Source organism: Neofelis nebulosa, chromosome 13 (assembly GCF_028018385.1).
Source record: "Neofelis nebulosa isolate mNeoNeb1 chromosome 13, mNeoNeb1.pri, whole genome shotgun sequence".
Taxonomy (NCBI): domain Eukaryota; kingdom Metazoa; phylum Chordata; class Mammalia; order Carnivora; family Felidae; genus Neofelis; species Neofelis nebulosa.
In genome coordinates, this window is record NC_080794.1 from 72,003,382 (window position 1) to 72,019,393 (window position 16,012).

Here is a 16,012-nt window from a genome sequence, read left to right on the forward strand (position 1 = left end):
TCCTCACCACCAGATTCTGACCTTCATCACCATCTCTGCCTCATCCTCACCTTTCCCCTCTTGACCGGCCTCCTCGGAAACATCAGCACCGCAGGCCTTACTCTACTCCACACCCCGCACTTCCCTACACAATGCCACCTGCCGTCACCACCTTCCCTGCTCCCTTCTCCTCTTCCTTCACATTTGGTTGGTGTCCTTGGTCAGATGCAGCCACTTCTTTGTCACCCATATCAGACACAAAGAAAGCGCTCCCCAGACCGCAACCCACAGTCAGGACATGGTAAGTGGCAGCGGCAGCCACAGCAAAGGTGAAGAAGATAGTGATAGGCAATGACTAAAGCGATGGGCTGGGGCATTGGAGGCGGCTTCCAGGCACCAAGATGGCTGGAGCAGCTGTGGCCGCAAGCACAACAGGCCCTGAAAGCAAGTGAATGGGTGTGCAGCTAGCCGAGGAGGGGACGAAGCTTATAGAATTACAAGACCCAGCCATGGAGGTGGCAGCACTTGAAAACGCGGCCAAGATGGAGGAGATGAGTCTCGGCTGGTTACCCTCGCCAGGTGACTTTTATGAGGGTTAGATAGGTTACTATATACAAAGCACTTAGAAACAGTGTCGCACACACAGTAAGTGTTATGCGTGTGCAATTAATAGAGAGAGATACACATTAACTAACTACGAAGGCAATGTGATAAATAGCGCAACAGGCATATATATTGCTTCTCCCTAAGAGAGGGACCATGCCATCCTCGTTCCCGAATCCATGTATCTAGCCCACCACCTAACACATACATATGCTCACTCAAAGATGGCTGAGTCAAGGTCACAACTTTATGTCATGATCTTTTATCAACCAGACTCAGTATAACCAACAGCAATGAATCTTCAGTGAAAGAAGAAAGCTAGGATCTTAGATGTCATATTACAGCATCTGCTCACTCCACATTCCATTACTTTTAGAAATTTAGAAGCAGCCAAGAGTTAATCAGGGTGTGCAGGGAAGAAAGAAGCCAAGAGCAACAAGCCTAGACCATGATGTAACATTAGCCCATACGCTGCCAGGTATTTTTAAATCATGCTTTAAAGAGAATGACTCACTTAAAAGTCTCTTGTACATGCGGGCCTGCTTTTAGAAATAAGTTTCTAAACCTTCAGCCTTTATCACAAACAAAACTTCACTGCTTAGAAGTATATGAAAAGCACACCATATTTACCTCACTGGGTGGCTAGAAGAATTTAACTTGACATCATGTGTTAGAGCACCATGCACAGCATCTAGTACATTATAAAAGCTCAAGAAATATTATTTGAGTCTGGATCTGAAGCACCAGCTGGGTTTCCTACACGCCTTGTTGTAAGAATAGAAGGAGCTGGTTTACTCCGATTTCAGCATCTTAACACATGCAAAGATGCCAGGCTGCTCTTCCAGCATCAACAGCTTTAGAGGCAGTGGTTTCCTTCTCTGTCTCACTGCGGAGTGAGGACTGAGGGCTTTACACACATTAGTGGTTAGTTCTCACAATAACCCTCCAGGGAGGTTTCGCTATTCCCATTTTATAAAGGAACAGGAGTTAAATACTTGCCCCAGACAACTGGATCATCAGGCACCAACACCCAATATCTATCTAATTCCCAAGTCTATGCTCTACTATAACATATTATCTAGGGGACGTAATAGAGGCTCTCTTCAAAGTATTCTAACACCAATGGAGTCAAACAAGTGGGTTCTAGTTTCCAGCTGGGATCAGCAACCTCAGACAACTGATGTTCCCTGGACCTCTCTTTCTTCATACATAATAAAGAGAAGTTCTCTTTAAACTCTAAATTGGATCATTCGATCACTTTTTCCCTTTACTTACTTATTTCTCATTCCTTCTTCCTTCTTCCTCCCCTCCTTCTGAATGTGACCCAAAATGTGTTGGATACATTTATCTATATTTTTAAAGAAAAGGGGCCTAACTGCATGCAATTATAGCACTGCTCTTCCAAAAAGAGACCAGTCACGGCTTATGTGCTTCAGGTAATCAATTTTTTTCAGTCAACTAAAAGGAAATGCTGTGGTTCTCCTGGGTGGTCCTCAGAAAAGCGTTAGCTTTCAAGGGATAGAAATGCACTTAAATACCACTTTTCAGAATTCAGGATTCTGGCAACCCAACAATATAATCAGCCAGTTCTGGGAAGACAGTATGGTTCCAGAAATTTCTCCCAAAAAGATTTTCCTGAATGTACATTCAATGTATACAGTAGAGTACTATACTATAAACTTTTCTCATTTCATAATCTTAAGACAAAAATTGGAGGCCACTCTCTAAGGTAGTCAATAAAAGTTTACAATAGAGAGTAGAAAAACCAGAAGAGGCCATTTCCAAAAAATAACCTATCTCCTCTTCCACCACCACCCAATCCCCAGAAACAGGAAATACAAAAACTAAAATTCTCTAATGTGTTACCTAAAAAAGTGGTAAATATAGACAGAAATAGTAACCAACTATCCAGAAGCCAAAAGACAAAATGGTTTTTAATTTCCACATATATATCTACCCAATTAGTCCCAACCATGAGCAATTATTAATCCTTTACCCCCTCTTCTCTCCCACTTGGAGTTGGAGTATGGGGACCTAAAATTCTTTTGAGGGGTGCCTGGGTGGCTCAGTCAGTTGGGCGTCCGACTTCAGCTCAGGTCATGATCTCACAGTTTGTGAGTTCGAACCCCGCGTCAGGCTCTGTGCTGACAGCTCAGAGCCTGGAGCCTGCTTCGGATTCTGTGTCTCCTTCTCTCTCTGCCCCTCCCCAACTTGTGCTCTATGTCTCTCAAAAAATAAATAAATGTTAAAAAAAAAAAAATTTTAATTCTTTTGAGATGTTCCATCTAATTAATAGGCAAAATTATTACCTGTTTCCGTGCCTGGGTCACCAGAGTATGCCACCTCGTTACGCTCAATTATTCTTAAATTTTTCAGCTGAAAATCTTGGTGATTCGCCCTTAAGAAGAGAAAGAACAGAATATTGCAGACTTTGACCATAGGATATGTGGCAAGGCTTATTTAGAGAGGATATCTACTTGACTTAGCAATTTTCCTTCATGAGTCAGAAGGACTCTCACCCCGATATCAAAACGAAATTAAGTAAAAGTTTCAGATAAAACCTGCAGCTAAAACAGCACCATAGCAGGCAAACCTTGTCAGATCTAACCTCTTAATTCATGAATTCTCTTCAGTTATGTCTAATCTCCTAACTAGTCTAAAAAGATTTTATTGGCAACAACTATATTTTTCAAACCATGTACAAATTCTATTTGGTTTGTTTGGGGTTTTGTTTGTTTGTTTGTTTTTAGAGAGAGAGAGGGCAGGAGAGAACAGAAGGAGAGAAAGAGAACCTTAAGCAGGCTCCACGCTCACCATGGAGCCCAATCCCATGACCCTAGGATCATGACCTGAGCCGAAATCAAGAGTCAGACACTCAATGACTGAGCCACCCAGGCACTCCTGGTTTTTGTTTTCTTTTGTTTTTTAATTTGCCTGCTCTTTCTTCATGGTGTCCCATTCTTTCACTATGGTTTCTATTCCTTCTCTTAACTTCAATTATTTGGGGCCCTTATTTTAGAATTCATTTCAGACGTAGAAGGTCTTAGAACCAACTAATCTTTGACAAAGCAGGAAATAATATCCAATGGAAAAAATAGTCTCTTCAGCAAATAGTGTTGGGAAAACTGGACAGTGACATGCAGAAGAATGAACCTGGACCCCTTTCTTACACCACACACAAAAATAAACTCAAAACGGATGAGAGACCTAAACGTAAGACAGGAAACCATCAAAATCCTAGCGGAGAAAGCAGGCAAAAAACCTCTTTGACCTCAGCTGCAGCAACTTCTTACTCAACACGTCTCTGGAGGCAAGGGAAACAAAAGCAAAAATGAACTACTGGGACCTCATCAAGATAAAAAGCTTCTGCACAGCCAAGGAAACAATCAGCAAAACTAAAAAGCAACCAACGGAATGGAAGAAGATTATTTGCAAATGACATGTCAGACAAAGGGTTAGTATCCAAAATCTGTAAAGAACTTCTCAAACTCAACACCCAAAAAACAAATCATCCAGTGAAGAAATGGGCAAAAGACAGGAACAGACACTTCTCCAAAGAAGACATCCAGATGGTCAACCAACACATGAAAAAATGCTCAACATTACTCATCATCAGGGAATTACAAATCAAACCCACAATGAGATACCACTTCACACCTGTCAGAATGGCTAACATTAACAACTTGGGCAACAACTCAGATGTTGGCGAGGATGCAGAGAAAGAGGATCTCTTTCGCACTGCTGGTGGGAATGCAAACTGGTGCAGCCACTCTGGAAAACTGTATGGAGGTTTCTCAAAAAGTTAAAAATAGAACTACCCTACGATCCAGCAACTGCACTACTAGGTATTTACCCAAAGGACACAGGAGTGCTGTTTCAAAGAGGCACATGCATATCAATGTTTATAGCAGCACTATCGACAATAGCCAAAGTATGGAAAGAGCCCAAATGTCCATCGATGGATGAATGGATAATGAAGATGTGGTATATATATACAATGGAGTATTACTAGGCAATCAAAAAGAATGAAATCTTGCCATTTGCAACAACATGGATGGAACTAGAGTGTATTATGCTAAGCGAAATTGGTCAGAGAAAGACAAATAACATATGACTTCTCATGTGTGAAATTTAAGATACAAACAGACAAACATCAAGGAAGGGAAGCAAAAATAATATTAAAAACAGGGAGGGAGATAAACCATAAGAGACTCTTTAATAGAACAAACTGAGGATTGCTGGAGGCATCTTGGGTGAGGGGATGAGCTAAATGGGCAAGGGGCATTAAGGAGGACACTTGTTGGGATGAGCACTGGGTGTTATATGTAAGTGATGAATCACTAAATTCTATATAATGATTCTGAAACCATTATTATGCTACATGTTAACTAACTTGGAGGTAAATTTTAAAAAATTAAAAATTAAATTAAAAAAAGAAGGTCTTGGGATAGTAAACTTCAAGTTTGCTGGGCCTGCTGGCTCCCTCTTAGTAAGTTATTCCTTGTGTGTTTTGTAATCTTTTATTAACAGCTTATCTTCAGTAGAAACTATTTTATCTATGAAATGTCCTGGTGGTACCAGCACCACTGTCACTGTTGTTTGCTTATGAGATTAATCTCCACTTTAATCTCTTAGCTAGGAGATTTACACACAAATCTCCTATCCCTATATAGGGATAGTCTGATGCCCTGGACCCCAGGTAAGAAGGTCTATAGAGTCTGATAACCTCCCCAGGCTCGGCTTACCAGATACTATTCAAGCTTTAAGTTCCCCTAAATTTCTGGCACCTGACAATTTCTCTTTCTTTCAAGACTTTTCTATAATTGAGGCCCTACTCTAGACACAACAATGAACAAACCAGACAACATCTCTGACCTCAGGAGGTTTACATGGGTAGGGGGATAGGGGCTCGAGGATGCAGAACGAAGAGGATCCAGGAGGAGAGGCATTAGACACAAAACAAGAACACAGTCTGTCAGGGAGTTCTATGAAGAAAAGTAAAGCGGGGCAAGGGGAAGAGTGTCAGAGAAGGAAAGGGAAAGGTGATTTTATATGGGGTTGCTAGGCAAGGTCTCTCTGCTAACAGATGACATTTTAGCAGTCCTAAAAAAAAAAAAAAGTGACAGATCAAGCCATGTGAATGTCTGAGAACATTCTAGAGAAGGGGACTAGTAAGTGCAAAATCCCTAAGGCAGGAGTATGCCTGGTATACATCGGAGAAAGCAAGGAGGCCAGTGTGGTGTGACCATGTGTGCTGGCAGGTGGGGAGGTAAGTGGTTAGGAGACAAGAACAGAGGCAACAAGGAGCCTGCTGTAGGTCATACAAAGGGTTTGGATTTTATTCAGTTTTAAACTTAAAGGTAATTTTGTCATAATTTGACATTTTTATGTATTAGTAGAGGGACAGGAGCCCACATTAGCTCAATTCACCACATAGCCAGAACGAGAAGACCAGACATTTTCACCAATCTTTCCAGGCCTACTCTCTGATGGCTGCTACTTTAATCTTGTTGGACAGAATGAGATGTTCTTTATTGAGGATCATATATTCTTTCATTAAAAAGACGTCAATATTTCTTATAAATCTAAGTGCAAATATCCTCAGCAAAATACTAGCGAAACTGAATACATTAACATATAAAAAAGATCATATACCATCACCAAGTGGGATTTATCCCATAAATGCAAGATGGGTTCAACATACAAAAATTAATGTAATACACAGTATCAATAAAGAATAAAAACTGCATGATGACATCAGAAGACACAGAAAAAGCATTTTGACAAAAGCCAACACCTCTTCATGATAAAAGTACTCAGTAAACTAGAAGAGAAATTCTTCAACCTGATCAAGAATATTACAAAAATCCACAGCTAACATCATCTTTCTTTTTTTTTTTTTAATTTTTTATTGTTTACTTATTTTGGGGAAAGAAAGAGACAGAGACAGAGTACGAGTAGGGGAGGGGCGGAGAGAGAGGGAGACACACAATCTGAAGCAGGCTCCAGGCCCTGAGCAAGTGTTCAGCACAGAGCCTAACGCGGGGCTTGAACCCATGAACCGCGAGATCATGACCTGAGCCAAAGTTGGACACTTAATCGACTGAGCCACCCAGGCGCCCCAACAGCTAACATCATCTTTAATGTTAAAAGGTTGAACACTTTCTAAGATAAAGAACAGGACAAAGATGTCCAATCTTGCTACTTTAGTCAACACTATACTGGAGGTTCTATCCAGGGCAATTAGGCAAAAAGCGAAATAGAAGGCATCAAGATTAGAAAAGAAGTAAAATTATCTCTACTTGCAAATAGCAGTATCTTCAATATAGAAAATCTTGAAGAACCTACACAAAAGAATTAGAACAAAGAAGACTGCAATCAAGACTGCAGGATACCAAATCAATATACAGTAATCAATTGTATTTCTATATACTTGCAATGAACAATCCAAAAATAAAACTAAGAAAAGTTCATTTACAACAGCATCAAAAGAATGAGTACCTAGGAATATATTTAACAAAACAGATGCAAAGCTTATACTCTGAAAACTACAAAACATTGTGAAAGAAATTAAAATAGACCTAAATAAATGGAAAGACATTCTATGTTCACGGATTGGAAGACTCAGTATTGTTAAAATTGCAATGCTCCCCCAAAATAATCTAGAGGTAAATCCCTATCAAATTTCAGCTAGCTTGTATGTGCAGAAATTGACAAGCAAATCCTAAAATTCATATGGAAATGCATGGAATCCAGAATAGCCACATCAATCTTGAAAAAGAACAACACTGGAGGACTCATCCTTCCTGATTTCAAAACTAATAAAACTACAGTAATCAAGACAGTGTGGTATTGGCATAAGGTATTGGCATATAGATCAATGAGACAGAATTAGTTCAGAAATAAACTCTCACACTTATTGCCAGTTTTTGACAACAGTGCCAAAACTATTCAATGGAGGTGAAAAAATAAAAGAGTGTCTTCAACAAATAATGCTAGGACAACGGGGAATCCACATGCAAAAAAGCGAAACTGAACCCCTACCCTCACACCAAAAATGAAAATTAACTTAAAATGGATCACAGACATAAATGTTTTCTTGGAAGAATACACAGGCACAAATCTGCCTGACCTTGGATTAGGCAATGATTTCTCAGATACGACATCAAAAGTATAAGCAACCGAAGGAAACAGATACACTGGACTTTATTAAAGACTTTTTTACTTCAGAGGATACCATCAAGAAAGTGAAAAGACAGGGCACCTGGCTGGCTCAGTGGGTACAGCATGAGACTCTTGACCTCAGGGTCATGAGTTGAGCCCCACATTGGGTATGAAGGCTACTTAAAATAAAATGGTTAAAAAGAGAGAGAGAGAGAGAAAGTGAAAAGACAACTGATAAAATGACAGAAAATATTTGCAACTCATATCTGATAAGAGGCTAACATCCAGAGTATTGCGAGACACCTGGGTGCCTCAGTCGGTGGAACACCCAACTCTTGATTTCTGCTCAGGGCGTGGGATAGAGCCCCGTGTCAGGCTCCACACCGAGTGTGGAGCCTATTTAAGAGTTTCTTTCGCACTTTCCCTCTGCCCCTCTCCCCTACTCACACTCTCTCTAAAATATAATAATAATAACAAATTAAAATAAAATAAATTTTAAAAAAGAACTATTGCAACTCAACAATAAAAAGGCCACCCCAGGGGCGCCTGGGTGGCTCAGTCGGTTAAGCAGCCAACATCGGCTCGGGTCACGATCTCATAGTTTGTGAGTTTGACCCCACGTCGGGCTCTGTGCTGAGTGGGGCTCTGTGCTAACAGTTCAAACCCTGAAGCCTGCTTTGGATTCTGTGTCTGCCTCTCTCTCTGACCCTCCCCTGCTTGCTCTTTCTCTCTCTCTCTCTCTCTCTCTCTCTCTCTCTCAAAAATAAATAAACATTTTAAAAAATTAAAACAAAAAAAGACAACCCAATTTTTTTTTTTTTTTGAGAGAGAGAGAGAGAGAAAGAGAACATACATGAAAGGAGCAGAGGGAGAGAATCCCAAGCAAGCTTCACATCCATCACAGAGCCCAATGTGGGGCTCGATCCCACAACAGTGAGATCACAACCTGAGCCTAAATCACGAGTTGGATGCTGACCCAATTGAGCCACCCAGGCACCCCATGACAACCCAATTTTAAAATGGTCAACGGCATCTGAACAGACATTTTCAAACACACATTTTTCCTAAGAAGATATTCAAAGAGTGAATGAGCACATGAAAAGATTTTCAGTATCTTTATCCGTTAGAGAAATGCCAATCAAAATCACAATGAGATATAAGTTCACATCCACTAGGAAGGTTATAATCAAAAAGAACAGAAATAACAAGTGTAGGAAAGGATGTGAAAAAATTGGAACCCTCAGACATTGCTGGTGGGAATATAAAATGGTGTAGTGACTTTGGAAAACAGTCCAGCATTCCTCAAAAGGTGAAATATAGAATTATCCTATAATGGGGCGCCTGGTGGCTCAGTCAGTTGAGGGTCTGACCCCTGATCTCAGCTCAGGTCATGATCTCATGGTTCCTGGGCTAGAGCCCCCACATAGGGCTCTGCACTGACAGCTCGGAACCTGCTGGGATCCCCTCTCCCTCTCTCTCTCCTCTCCCCCACTCACATATACATGTGCTCTCTCAACACTCTCTCTCAAAATTAATAAATAAACATTTAGTAAATAATAATTATTATTATTATCCTATGACCCAGCAATTCCACTCCTAGGTATGAAAAATTAAAAACACAAGCCCACATAAAAACTTGTATATGAATCTTCATAGCGGCATGTTCATAATAGCCACAAAGTAGAGACAACCGAAATGTCCATCAACTGATGAAAGGATAAATACCTGGTCTATCCATACAATGGAATATTATTTGGCAATAAAAAGGAATCAAGTACTGATGACTTGGTACAGCATAGTAAACTCTAAAAACATTTTATGCTAAGTGAAAAAAGCTGGTCACAGAAGACTGTATGTTGTATGTCCAGAATAGGCAAATCCATAGAGACAGAAAGTAGATTGGCAACCGCCTACCAGTGGGGTGAAGTTGGAGAAAATGAGGAGCACCTACCAATGTGTACAGGGTTTCCTCTGGCAAGGGGTAAGGATGTTCTAAAACTGAGTGCAGTGTTGGTTATACAACTCTAGGATTATTCGAAAAATCACTGAAATGTATGTTTTATTTTATTTTTTTAGTGTTTTATTTTATCTTTGAGAGAGACAGACAGAGCGAGTGGCGGGGAGGGACAGAGAAAGAGGGAGACACAGAATCTGAAGCAGGCTCTGTGCTGTCGCAGAGAGCCCGACGCGGGGCTCGAACTCATGAACCGCGAGATCATGACCTGAGTCGAAGTCGGACGCTTAACGAACTGAGCCACCCAGGTGCCCCAAAATGTATGTCTTAAATAGGTGAATAATGTGGTACATGAATTATATCTCAATAAAGCTGCTATAGTATTTTACAAGGTAAGAAACCTCTTTTTCTTGGACAGAGATCTATGTCACAGTCTCACCTGATTCCCCTTGACTTCATATACCCGTTTAGCAGATGGTGAGCCTAGGAAGTCAGTTTCTCTATACATTCAAAGTTAATCAGGGCACAGGACAAGAGGGCTGGAAGGAAGTTATTCAGAAGTAGCTCTATTCTTTCACTTTTTACAAGAGAAGGCACAAAGATAACTTGCCACAGGCCACACACTCAGTAGCTGCGAAGCCAAGACAAGAAGTCGGGTCTGACAGGCGAAGCTCACAGATTTTCAATTCAAGCTCGCTCTCTGAGCATCACTAACTCCACCTTCCTGGCAGGATTAAAGGAGCCACAAAGCAGCTAAACATTACAGTTGTTCTGTTCCTGTCACACCCTGGTGTCTGCAGGATCCAAGATCCAGCCACCCTTCACTTACCTGGACAGATACATTCTCAGGCTCTCAGTTGAAGCAGGGCTACCTACCCTTAAATGTTAGAGGTACAATGCACTTCAGGGACCATCCAACTCAGCTCCCTCCTCTAGACAAAGGAACTGAGAAACAGAGACCAAATGACTTGCTCAAAGCCTCACAGCTAGCTGGGTGACAGAGCTAGTCTAGAACTACAGTCCAGGCCTCCCAACTTCCAACACAGAGCTTCCTCGACCTATACGTTCTCAACATCGTGATGTGCCAAGAGGTGGGTAAGGGGAAAAAGCGTGCAGAGAACTTCCCGTTCAATCTTCGCATAAGATGGGAGGGGCACATCCTTCTCCCATTTTATAAAGAAACGCCAGCAGGGTTGTGCTTACTCTCCCCCTTACCGGGGTCGGTGATGAGAATCACGCACAATTATCATTCAGGATGGGACAAACCAAGGATCAAGATCCTCAATCACAACATGGGGCACCTGGGTGGCTCAGTCAGTTAAGCATCCAGCTCTTGGTTACAGTTCAGGTCATGATGTCACAGTTCGTGGGTTCAAGCCCCATGTCAGGCTCTGTGCTAATGGTGCGGGGCCTGCTTGGAGAATCTCTCTCTCTCTCTCTCTCTCTCTCTCTCTCTCTCTCTGCCCCGCCTCCGTGCCCTCGCTCTCTCTCTCTCTCTTCCTCTCTCTCTCTCTCTCAAAATAAATAAAATAAACTTAAAAAAAAAAAGATGCTCAATCACGTCTAATAAGGTAAGGGTAGACTGAAATAAGTTTTAAGATGCAGAAGTGGGAAATGTGGCCTTTTCCTACCCCAAATCCATCCCTCCCTCCTTCCTTTGGTCAAAGCACAATGGTTTCCATCTAAGACAGTCTCATGTCCATTTTCAGTCCACAGAGTTGGTATGAATCTCATCCCCTCACCCACCAACTTCTGGGACCCACGCCTGGGCAATCTATCCCTGTGATCACAACGACTAGTTCAGGGATAAACATTAGGTCAAGTCAGCCTACTGGAAATCAGATCTGGGATTTGTGCTTCAGCCATTAGGAAAGAAGTCTCTATTTCTGCTGGGGCTGCCAGCTTAGAACCATCATACCTCCCATAAGGACAAAGTCTGCCTGAGAACGAAGCCAACACTTAAGAAAACAGAGCCAAGATGGGAATGCAAGCTGGTGCAGCCACTCTGGAAAACAGTATGGAGGTTCCTCGAAAAACTAAAAATAGAACTACCCTACGACCAGCAATTGCACTACTAGGCATTTATCCAAGGGATACAGGTGTGCTGTTTCGAAGGGACACATGCACCCCCATGTTTATAGCAGCACTATCAACGATAGCCAAAGTGTGGAAAGAGCCCGAATGTCCATCGATGGATGAATGAAGAAGATGTGGTATATACATACAATGGAGTATTACTCGGTAATCAAAAAGAATGAAATCTTGCCATTTGCAACTACATGGATGGAACTGGAGGGTATTATGCTAAGTGAAATTAGTCAGAGAAAGACAAAACTCATATGCCTTCACTCATATGAGGACTTTAAGAGAAAAAAACAGATGAACATAAGGGAAGGGAAATAAAAATAATATAAAAACAGGGAGGCGGACAAAACAGAAGAGACTCATAAATATGGAGAATAGGGTTACTGGAGGGGTTGTGGGAGGGAGGATGGGCTAAATGGGTAAGAGGCACTAAGGAATCTACTCCTGAAACCATTGTTGCACTATATGCTAACTAATTTGGATGTAAATTTTAAAAAATAAAAAATAAAACTACGAGAAAAAAAAAAAAAAAAAACAGAGCCAAGAGATACCAAAAAAAGAGGCCAAGTCTCATGCCAGTGTTGGTCTCCTGGACTGAGCTGCACTAGAAGTCAGCTCAACCCCTTTTTTACCTAAATCAATTTTACCTGAAATGCAAGAAGTTCTCATTTTTACACTGAATAGCACTCAAATTCTGCCACTAGGGGAGGGGCCTGGGGCAAATGTCCCTTCTCAGTCTCTCAGTTGCCTTCTGCGTGTGGAGGCTTTGCCAACCGATGCCAAAAGACCCTTCTGCCCCTAAAATGTTGTGATTCTATAATCTAATCTTGGTCCTCAAAGCTACTTATGGGTCTAGGACCTAACTCACATTAACCTAACCCCATTTCCAGCACTTAACATACTGGCAACTCCTTCCACACCAGGTTTGCCACAAGGCCCCACATCCTTCCACAAGCCAGGTCTGCTTTTCTACTCATCCCAAGCATGCCATAGAAAGCCCAAGGCCAGGTCAAGGTCAGCTCTGGATCTGTCCACTCACAATCACAAGTACAAGCCATGGTCCGCGTTCAGCAAGTGGGCCCGGCCATGCTGCCAGGTGTATTTAGTCAAGTCTCAACTGGTCTGAGGATGGCTGATCCCATGTGCATGGCAGGGAATTTGGCTTCCGGCCTTTGTGATCTCTGAACGTTTCTCAGTCTCCCACTTTGTTAGCTGCTGCAATAAGTATACCCTGGTTGGGGGGGGGGGGGGGGGGGGGAGTATAACTGAAATGTGTTTGAGACCAGGAGGTTATCCTTCTCACCTCCCTGTGCCCAGGGAGAGCCCAGGGCAGGTTACTGGTGGGATCTTTCTAGAGATTATGCCGAAGTATTCCCTTACACAGTCTCTGAAACCAATTGGGTGGGGATGGGCCTGCGGCTCCCCATCTTCGTGGCGGCTGCGATCAGTAAGGCGAATTGACGGTATCAGTATTGCAAGGGTTGTAATTTGAGAATTATATTCCCCGGGAAGAGGGCGAGAGCAGGGGCTCTTCCACTTCCCAGGACACCTGGAGGCGCCTGGAGGGGCCAAGTTCCTGCAACAGCCTAGGCCTTCCCGCTGGGCCAGGGGGAGAGGTGGGACACGGCCACCGCCCCTCCGACCCAGCGATGCCGCTCCGCGGACACGCTCATCCGGGAACCGGGACCAGGCTGCCCGAGGGTGCCCGCAGCCCTCCTGAAACGAAACGGAACTTGCCCGGTTGCATGGCTCCCTCCCCCTGCTCCCGCTTGGGGGTCTCCCGAAAGCCAGGGCCCTCGCCGGACTGTGATGGGCCGCCTGCCGCTTCTCACCCTCTAGTTCCAGCCCTCCGAGGTGCCACATGCGCGCCCGGCGCCCGGAATCACGCGCTGCCCAGACGCCGGCTCCCCGGCAGAGTCCCTCACCTTACTCGCGGTGCCTTTCTGGAGGCTGCCATTCGGCGGTGACGTGCCCCGGCCCACGTCAGGGGAGCGCAGACCAGCTGATCACCCTGGGAAGAGCAGGAAGGAGCGAGGCAGGCGCGCAGGCTGCAAGCGCGCGAGCCGAGGGGCCACGCCCCCTTCTGTGGCGTGCGCTCGCGCCGCGGCCCCGCCCGCCCGAGGGCCCCGCCCACAAGCCTGCCGCTCCAAGGCTTGCTGTCAGGGAGGCGGGAAGCAGGAAGTGTGGCCGGGTTTCCACCCCAGCAGGCCTTGCCTCTTCCCCTGCGGCGGGTTAAGGGATGGAGGCCGTGCCATGGAGCATCATTTCTGTTGGTTTTTCTCGCCTTTTCCCAAAGAGGAAAAAAAGGGGGCTTTGCAGGCTAAAGGGGCTGGGGCGTGAAGAGCTACCCTCCAGGGATGTTCCTGCCCTTAGGAGGGCAGAGAGGAGGGGAAACGAGGTCAGTTCTGATAGTACCGCTGCGGGGTCTCGCTGAGACTTTAGAGGATGTCCCCCAAAATCGCTTCTTCGGGCAACTTCAAAATCCACCTAGCCACTCCACTTGGAGAGCAACGGGCACCTCAAACTTAACATATCTGAACCACGCTCCCGGCCCAACTCACCAAAACAAAAACTGTGCTCCATCAGTCTTGGCCATCTCAGTGGCTACTCCATTCTTTCACGTGCTCAGGACAACACCGTGGAGTCATCCCTGCCTTCTCCGTTCAAACGCCACATCCAGTCGGTCAAAAAATCGTGTTGGCCTGTCTTCAAAATAAATCTCTGATCCCACCCCACCTGTCCCTGCTCTGGTCTGACGCACTTGTGTGATTGATCACACTGGCCTCCCTGCTGCCACCCAGCACCTGCACAGTCCAGCGGAAACACTGCAGCCAGCGTTTCAATCCTTTGAAGTCTGAGATCGTTTTGCTACTCTGCTTAGCACTTTCTGATGGTTCCTCGTGTCACTCAAGCTAAAAGCTCTGCTTGATTTGCCCCTAACCTCACTTCCTTCTGTTCTCACCTTGCTTGCTCTGCTCCAGCTAAACTAGCCTCCTTGCTATCCTTGAAAAAGCTGGCCACACTCATGCCTTTGGCCTTGCTCTCCCTCCAAACGTTTCGACTCTCTTCCTCACCTTTCTCTCACCTTGCCTTCAAGTCTTTGCTTAGGTAGCATCCTCTCAAAGAAACATACTCTGACCACCCTATTGAAAAATGCACTTGTTGGGATGAGCACTGGGTCTTGTATGTAAGCCAATTTGACAATAAATTATATTAAAATGTTTTTAATAAAATTAAAAATTAAAAACTAAAAGCAACCTCCCCACCACTCCTAATCCCCCTTACTCTGCTATATTTTTTTCATAGTGCTTATCACCTTTTACTACAATAAAAATGTACTTGTGTGTATTGTCTTCTGTCCCCTCTTTTCCACACACAAAAGTGCACACACACACACACAACATAGCCATCAATGCAGGGACGGTATCTGTATTGTTTAATGAATGACAATCCCTGACATGTAGTAGGTTCTCATTGTCTATTTTCTGCATGAATGAATGTCCCTAGAATGTACAGTCCTCAAGGTAAGGGACCCTGGTGCTCAGAACAGCACCTGGCACAGAGTCAGCACTTAGGAAATATTTGCTAAGTGAAAGTGACCACGTTTTTAGAAGGTGATCTATACTGGTTGCTTTGACCTTCAGGGAAGACCTAATACCCCTATATCAAATAGGTTCTGCTGCCTGTAAGAACTTAAAGTTCTGATTCTTATTCAATAAGCATTTAGACAAGCTAAATCAGGCCCTGTAGAAAAAGTATGAAAGAACTAAAAGATGTGGTGCCTTGAAAGGCAGCAGACAGCTGTTCCATTTCCCCAAATTTCTAGAGCCAAAAAGAGAGAGATTGTAAATAAAATGACTGCTTCCAGACCACATCTGATAGATGGTGGCAAAGATCAAGTTGTAAGAGAAAAAAGGAAATGTCAGAGAGACAGATAAATGGGACATAAAAGAAACAGGTATTTCGTAATCACATCGTCTGGGAGGAGTCTGCTCAGAATTTACAGCATCTGGCTTTGGAGGAGAAAGAGAAATACTTGGTGTTCCCTGGACTGGATTTGAGTTCCGGTTTGCTGGAGAAAAAGGCACCCCTCCCCCTTTGAAACTTCTGGGACAAACTCCAAGAGAGGTGGTTGAGTTTGAATCATCACAAAAGGTGAGAACACTGAGGTCACAGCAGGTTCTTCTGACTCTTCGGTCCTCACATGTTTGAAGAGATGGACGAGTC

General features: G+C 43.7%; 1 protein-coding gene across 5 annotated transcripts in view; it reads right to left on the reverse strand.

The window, feature by feature from the left end:
* Window positions 1-13,850, reverse strand: part of XPNPEP1 (X-prolyl aminopeptidase 1) — a 58,136-nt gene extending 44,286 nt beyond the window's left edge. Inside the window, exons 1-2 of one of the 5 annotated variants that reach the window (XM_058697719.1) lie at window positions 13,711-13,850; window positions 2,892-2,980 (exon numbers count right to left, since the gene is read on the reverse strand). In XM_058697719.1, the coding sequence (XP_058553702.1) occupies window positions 2,892-2,980; window positions 13,711-13,742 (121 nt within the window). In that variant the 5' untranslated portion in view covers window positions 13,743-13,850. Of the gene's footprint in view, window positions 1-2,891; window positions 2,987-13,617; window positions 13,639-13,710 lie in introns of those variants that run through there. The other 4 variants (XM_058697720.1, XM_058697722.1, XM_058697721.1 and 1 more) reach the window with 4 other exon arrangements.
* Between the last annotated feature and the right edge of the window lie 2,162 nt (window positions 13,851-16,012).